The sequence below is a fragment of the Crassostrea angulata genome, unplaced genomic scaffold (assembly GCF_025612915.1).
Source record: "Crassostrea angulata isolate pt1a10 unplaced genomic scaffold, ASM2561291v2 HiC_scaffold_66, whole genome shotgun sequence".
NCBI lineage: Eukaryota > Metazoa > Mollusca > Bivalvia > Ostreida > Ostreidae > Magallana > Magallana angulata.
The window spans coordinates 147,670-155,789 of record NW_026441621.1 but is presented as its reverse complement, the minus strand read 5'-3'; the positions used below and the strand labels follow the sequence as shown (position 1 = coordinate 155,789).

The window sequence follows — 8,120 nt, the reverse complement described above, 5'->3', positions numbered from 1 at the left end:
GTGGTGAACTGTTTTTATGACCAGTATATGTGACTGTACAGTAAGTGGGGTACTGTTTTATGACCAGAATATGTGAATGTACAGTAAGTGGTGTACTGTTTTATGACCAGAATATGGACTGTACAGTAAGTGGTGTACTGTTTAAAGGTCCAGTAAATGTGACTGTACAGTAAGTGTTGTAGATCGATCAGTATGTACACAGGGTGGTTACAGTACTTGTAGATTCAATCAGTATTTGTTTATATATTGTCTATGTTCCCTTAGTGACTATAAAATCACAACTAAATGTTGGTATGATAACAATGTATGTGGGTATATATTGTTAGTATTACAACAATACTGTACAAGTCGGTATATGTCAAGTTATTTAGAAGTAACAGTGTTTAGTGTATCTAGTCACTTTATATTCCGAGTATTTACAGTTTATAGAAATGCAGAAATGTAGAAATGATATGTTTGTATCAAAAGGTAACGTCAATATGTAATATAGAAACATGACTTTGTAAACCCAGTATGTATAACGGTATGTAGGGTCAATATACACAGTATATATACACAATCAGTACAAACATTTAGTATGTACAGTTGAGCTGATCGTCCAGACTGAGGGGACCCCGGGGGTCGTACAAAGATGGCGCATACAAAAATATACTAAGGGTACCACAAACACACGCTGTCGTAAAAATGTACAAAAATAAACGGTCCATCACCATAGCAACGTACTTCCAATCTCTCTCCTCCTGAAACATTGAAAACAATATGAAGTAGTTGACTAACTGACTGGATTGTTGTGAAATGCAGTAATATCAAATCATATTTATTTTTATCAATACAGATATAAGTCATTTTCATTAGATCCAGTGTAGATCTATATGTCATAAGATGCACGTACCATATTATCCGCGTCCGCATCTCGCAAGTGGTCCGCCACGAACTTGACCCTCTCTATGGCCTCAATGACCTCCCTCGGATACCTCTTGATTTCTATGGAGTCCCTGGACGGCGCCCGCCCGCGCAGCCCCTCCGTGGAGCCCGCGTTCCACCCCACCCTCGTGGTGATGTCATGGTTGTCCGGAACGTCTTGCATCTCTATACCGTTCACCGCCCGGTATTTATTGTCATTCGATTTCCAATTCAGGTCTGGCCTTTTCATCAACAATATTTTCGGAAGAATTTCCGTAAAAACTCGCTTGACCCACGGACTCATCTTATGTGTGGAGGGTCTCCGAAAATGAATGCCCAGTGTGTATACCGCCAGGAAAATGGACAGTGTCACCACAATCATTGTGAACAGCAGGTATTTACTGATTAACGGGATGACGAAGGACGTCGGAGGACTGATGTCTGACAGTAGGAGGAAGAACACAGTGAGGGCCAGGAGGATAGAGATGGACAGTGTAATCTTCTCCCCGCTGTCTGAGGGCAGGTAGAACACCAGCACTGTCAGACATGAGATGGTCAGGCAAGGCATGATCAGATTCAGGGAGTAGAACAGCGTCCGCCGGCGGAGCGTGATGTTGAACATGATGTCGGGGTAGGGCTGGGGGCAGCAGGGGTAGAACTTCTCCATCCGGCGGGCCGTGACGTTGATGACGTCCCACTCCACGTTCTGGTAGAAGTCTTTGAGGTCAATACCACGGTCAATGATTTTGACCTTTGTGTCCTCGTAGAACACCGCCTGCGAGTCACACACGTGCTGCAGATCTATTTCAAAACCGTCGTACGTCCAGGAACTGAATTTCATGAAGCATTCCTGCATATCAAAGGGAAAGAACTCCACGTCAATGGGGCAATAGCTTTTATAAATGGCTGGCGGTTCCCACACTATTCGTCCCGTGTAGTAAACAGTCGCCTTAGTTAGAAGTGTGATCTCAAACGCTCCGTCTGCACTGTAAAGAAAGCTTTCATTTACCACGTGACAGTGGACAAAGGTAACTTTTTAAGCGATTTACACATATGTCAAAACAAATGCATGATATTCTGTTAAGAAGATATATCATTCGAATATTGCTTATTAAATTACAATGGGTTTTCCTCTTCATCATGTGGTATACATCTTCATTCTTATTAATAACACAATGCTAACAAATTTACCAATCATACAATTCCTTTTTAGTGTTAATTTTTTAGTAGTTCTAATTATTCAGTGATTAAATTTTAAAAATTTTTACATTACTTATATATATATATTATATATATACTATATACATTGTAGGTACATGTTTTTGTTATGCAGTTTTCACGAAGTCTTATCATTTATACATAATAATTATGATAAGATTATTTTCAGTTGAATAACAGCTCTAATTTAGTATTTACATTTTCCAGTGTCTTTGCCTGTGATAACACTACGTATCGATTTTGTACTATATAACCCACAATAAAAATGACGCCAAATCGAGGCGCCAGCGGGGTTTGCTTATTAATATTTAAATATATAATCGTACGATGGCTTAAAATTATATAAATATAAGTAATAAGGAATCATTCTTTGAATATTATGAGATGATAATTTCGGTCGGGGTTTGATCAAATCTATCATAAAGCCATTCGGGCTTTATTGGATTTGATCACACCCCGACCGAAATTATCACCTTATAATACTCAAAGAATGATTCCTTATTCCTTATTTATATGATAACTTTTTATACATCATACATAAATTTTTACCACACAGTACTAATATTTATGTATTCTATACAGTACTTACAAATATAATATAGATTGCATTCAATATCTACTAATCCTGCGGTAGCTGCCTATCAAGTGGTGGTTATAGTACATTCATACCTATAAGTTATTCTCAGTTCTCGTCTCCCACAGGTAGTAAATGATCATTCCACAGTACTTACTTGTTATAGAGTACTATATCTGGTCTCCAGAGGCTCTCTGACGGGATGTGGGTGACCTGGATTCCCCCGTAAGACCTGGGATCCCATCTCAGTCTGAGGTCGAACCATTCCTAGAACGAGGCTCAATTATTTCAAATAAAATACGTCTATGCAGCAATCTTCATCTCACAATTTGCTGAGAATTATTACATGTACTTGTAAAGACTTATTATTGTCTCCGTAAAAATCTTTATACAAGGACCAACGTATGTATACATAATGTACCTCTTGTACTATATTGGTCACATCTCGCAGCAAATTATAAGATGTTTACAATAACTTTTAAAACCATCACGATCAGCAAGAAAATTTACTTTTGTAGGTTGAATATCACAAAGAAGTAAAACAAAACTAGAGAACACACGATTTCTGTAAACCAATTTTATTCACGACGACTTATTTTCGCCTTATTCACACCCATGTTGTTATAAAACGCACGCGGCAAGGACTGATTCGCGGCAAGGACTGATTCGCGGCAAGGACTGATTCGCGGCGAGAAATGTTCGCAACAACATGGCTGTCGCGAACCTTGCGAAAATTTCTCGTATGCGAACAAAGGTTAGGTTTACAGTATAGGGATGTAGATATTTTAGACTTACCTGTCGCAGCCAAACACTCGTTGTCATGATTTGATTCTTCTCATCCTGAAAAAACAGCAAAATTTAAAATGCTTGTACATTTGTACTTAATTTTATTATTTTAAACTCGTCCTTGGCTCAAAATATTGATATTCTTTTATTAACTATTCAGAATATCAAAGTCATTCTTCTACTGGTAATATATTAAATTGAATTATAGTGGTGGCAGTTTTGTTACACAACTACATGTAACTGTTAGTAGTGGTACTGACCATGATTGTCTATGCAGGTAATATAATGGTCACACTGGTTACCGTGGTTACACTGCTTTTACATTGGTTACATTGATAAATAATAAGTTATAGACTTATAGTCTAATATGACCGTTTGAGAGCACAGTGTTTAATAAAGACATCAAGTTTAAACTGAGTGAAATATCCCTGACAATCAAATTTGATTACTCATATTCAGCCAATATCCGTGGAAGCTCCCTCTGTTCTGCATTTTGTGCATTGCCAATCTTTATTGTGTAATAAGATTTCAGTTCCGATTGAAGTCAAGCCTTAAATAGGAGCATGGGGGATATTTAGATAATTGGGTGCCACTGAAGCGCGCGGAGCTAGTCAGTTCCTGCAAAACATGATTACCATGATTCCAAACCGTACTGTGGAGGAATCAATGCCTGCCGTCCGGAATCCACCACTACAAGAGCAATGCCATAAACATCGGGCTCGTAATGCATTATTAAACTGTCTTTGAAGGTGATCGTTTAATCAAAAGTACGTAAACATTAATAGGTACATTACTGATGATGAGCAGTTAATTAATCATCGATAAATTGCCACAGAAGAAAACAATTAATGAAATCACTCTACGAATGCAAGGTAGAAAACGATTTTCAAATAAGATCTATTATTTATTTATTTACTAGTCAATTTTAAACGTCATCTTTCAAGACAAGAACTGCTATTTTTTTTAAGAACTTTATGAAAGTGGCCAAATTCTAGCTTTAGAATTTTACTAATTTAAAATATTATTATATGTTATTTCACCAGAAAACTAATTTTATATCTTCAAGAAATAGAAAAAACTTGAATAAAAGATGAATTACAGCCATTAAAAGTAGAGGAGAATTATCCAATTAAAATATTATCTGCTGTGTAGATAGGTTTTACCAATGACGAATCAATTCCTTAAGTTATTAAAATGAATGGACAACCTGCAAAGGAACACTTATTTATCATCTAGAGAATACTTACAAGCGGTACGATATATTATACTGATATGTTATAGTGATAGTAACTGTAAACTTATTTTTTTAACCATATTAATTCACTTTCAACAAATAGGACAAGTTTGAAGCGGGAAATACCTTTATCCAGTTATTTTTGTATTGATCTACGTACTTTTCGCCTTTTTCACGCTCTCTTTTACATCGCAAATTAATGAATATATCTTGTATTTTTTTTCTTTACGAAACTTTTTAAATCGCAAAATGATGACTGAGGCAAATTAAGAATGTTACATATTTACCTCTTTTAATAAATTTTGTTACAACGAAAATAAAACGGATGTACGCGAAATAACGATATGTATAGCTTCAAAAAATTCTTTCATTCTAACAAGAGATGATTTAGAATATATCAAATGTTATTAATATCATATTCAAGAAAAGCAAGACGAACCTTTAATTGCTTTATAAATATATGGATGTAACTCCATTACAAATCTGGATTTTCAATGAAATTCAAGGTAACTATTGCAAATATTCAAATAAAAGCAAAAGTTTATTTTGCAAATTATGATCATGATCACATCGATTTGCTTAAACAGGTGAGGTGACATGACATTGTATCTGCGAGCATGAAAGTGACGTCACAATCGTTGAACTGTCCTACTGATAATTAGATGCTAGAATTGGGACACGCTCACCATCCATAAAAACTAACACACACCTTGTCCATTATTTGGACCTAATTCAAATATCGCTACTTCTGCTGACATTTTCAAAGACGGCAACAGACAATTATTGACATTTGACATTGATTCTAAAAAGTAAATAGAACATATCTATCCAGAGGTTAACGTAAATTGTGTTTATTCGGTATTTTAAATTCCGATTAATGTCAATCTACTCGATTATTTTACACCATATTATAATATGGTGTCGGCAATAGGAAGATCTCATGGCAACAAGGGTATATCTCAAGTAACCGCCATATTGAACAAACTATTAACAATTACATATCAATATCCCGTCTTACGCTTGCACATGTTATTACAATTGAGCGATGCAATTAATACGCACTCTGCTTTATTGAGATAGAGAGACCTTGTTGTCTTAAGTCTCTGTTTGTGAATCGTGTATTTCATTCAGATGATGTGCATCACACAACAGGCACTGCATTATAAGATACCAACACATACAAATGAACCCTGTGTGTTATTGATATGTATACACATCTGAAAGCCATTCTGTCGTCAACTTAGGTAAAATCAATCTACAATCTGAGTGAATCAGCCACATCAAAACTTAAGTCGATACATCAGGCATGTTCCTTTTAACAATCTAAGTAAACAGCTAATACAATTCTGGTATCTCTTAATATCTACTAGATATCACTAGATATTCCTAGTACAAGCTTATAACACTCTAATAAGTAATGTAATAGAGTATTAGAGCACACAAATGGTATTCTACATTATGCCATATTACAGTTGTACTGGTCACTAAAATAGTACATACAGTACTGATAGGTACTTACGATCTCCAGTAGCTGGGACAGCCGGAGCCCGAGTTTCACGGTCAGCTTCACAGAGCTGTTTCCGGTGGGACGGATCAGATTGCTGTATCTCTCCCCCAACAGGTGATCGTGGAGTTTTTTCTCGGCAGGTTCCTTCATAGTGACAGCGCCACCCACATCGAGTGACATCAGCGCCACTAGCAGGCACCACGGCTCCATCCCGGAACAATCTATCTCAGTAGCGCACCACCAAGGTTATCTCCGAGCGCGGCTCAAATAGAAGCCAAGTTAAAATCAATGTCTGATTGTACGTATCTTTTAAGGCGACACTGGGCGGTTCGTTGTCATTAGGTCTGGCTGTCCGAATCCTTTAACTTCTTGTCTGAATTAGCTACTCATTCATGGCATCGCTGGCCATAAAACACAGTTGGTGTGTATTGTTTTGTACAAGGATAGGACACTACACCTATATCGCTAATTACGATATTCCTCGCGAGCCAATTTATCACGTGCGGTTGTTCGCTGCAAGAACGGTTACACGCGCGGTGCTACGTATAGCGCCATTCAGAACCCTTCTACAGACATCAAATATCGGAATGATCGGCGCTAGTTATGCAACGCACAGGAATTTCTGAGTGCCAGTCTAAGTAACTTGCTTATCACAATATGACATCCTAATTGGTGATTTATTTCCCTTTTACATTTTGAGGAAACTAATCAAACAATCTTTGATTTGGCATGTTGCAGAACCATTTCGTTTCTCAAAAGTCATAAAAGTTGTCGGAAGGCTTGTCTATATTGATTGCCGCCCGCCTTTTTAGCTTTTTTAATTTCTGTCAGCCTCGCAGTTTAAAAAGAACTCAAAGTTTTTGTGCACGTCTCACACAATGACCAGAAGGAAGCATTTGTAGTCAACACTAGCTAATCGATCTCAGTTCATTAACGCCTGCTAGTCTTGATACATAGTTAAACATTTAATCTGAGAGTCACTCTAAATTCGATCAGTGTAGAGCTTAAAAGTTAAATGGATGAGTCCTCTTCTATCTACGTTTTAGTTCAATATATATACAGAAATCAATTAATTTTCTTTATAGAATCCCGGGCGTGTGTGTACAAGTTTAACTTACTTAAGAAGTATTTTGTCACATGTTTTCTCATGGAACTTAATACCACTCTGCAAATAAAAGATTATCTGAATCAATAACTACTCTCGTCAAGATATCGGGGAACGAAATCTTTTAACACTTTCACAAGATTTGTCAGTCTATCAGAAGCGCATGGATTCCCTGTGATTACAGCTATTACATTGATAGGGGGCGGGGCGGTGTGTCGGGGAGAACTTGTTATAGACTCTTTAAGGCAAGAGTAAATATGTAACCCGTGATTTGGTCGTCAATTCCTTTTTGTGGAGATTTGTAAGGGGTGGGAGGGGAGGATTGTAATGAACTCTTCAGTGTCTCACACACGCAGGTGTAGACGTGTTTGGTACACCAGATTTCGAATTAGGTGGATATAGGTATTTAAAGAGCATGGTCACGATTTTGGTCAAATTCTATTTTTCTGTTTGTATTATTTTCAATGCTTAAGAAATGCATTTCAAATGATCATATGAAATTGGAGAGTCATACATAGAGTTATGAGAAAGATATAGGGCTCATTTCTTTGTCGTGTAAACAAGGCTCGTGTCCTGTTTATGTTTACGTAGGTTCAAAATACCAGGAAAGTTTTTTTCAAGCTGAATATTTGTCTATCTTTTTATTCATTTTAAGCATAGATAAACAGTTCATAACCTTTAACACATTCATTTTAGGTATAAAAGTGGAATTCTCACTTCAACATTCAAAATGTACCAATAAACAAACGCGTTGTTTACAAAGCAAAGAATTTCAAGCTCTGTAACTCGCTTA

At 36.8% G+C, this 8,120-nt stretch overlaps 1 protein-coding gene across 1 annotated transcript; it reads right to left on the bottom strand.

Annotated features, from left to right (window-relative positions):
* Positions 1 to 567: 567 nt before the first annotated feature.
* Positions 568 to 7,101, bottom strand: LOC128168901 (acetylcholine receptor subunit alpha-like 1). Its single transcript, XM_052835062.1, has 5 exons — positions 6,235 to 7,101; positions 3,491 to 3,535; positions 2,853 to 2,962; positions 893 to 1,889; positions 568 to 740 (listed from the first exon to the last, which is right to left on the bottom strand). Exons 1-5 carry the CDS (start codon positions 6,430 to 6,432, stop codon positions 573 to 575), a joined length of 1,518 nt encoding a protein of 505 aa, XP_052691022.1. The 5' UTR covers positions 6,433 to 7,101; the 3' UTR covers positions 568 to 572.
* Positions 7,102 to 8,120: the final 1,019 nt, after the last annotated feature.

Coding starts and splice junctions, on each gene's coding strand:
- LOC128168901 (XM_052835062.1), bottom strand. CDS start 6,432: ATGGAGCCGTGGTGCCTGCTAGTGGCGCTGATGTCACTCGATGTGGGT. Junction 3,536..6,234: donor TGTCCCAGCTACTGGAGATC/GTAAGTACCTAT, acceptor CTGTTTTTTCAG/GATGAGAAGAATCAAATCAT. Junction 1,890..2,852: donor GATATAGTACTCTATAACAA/GTAAGTACTGTG, acceptor CTTTCTTTACAG/TGCAGACGGAGCGTTTGAGA.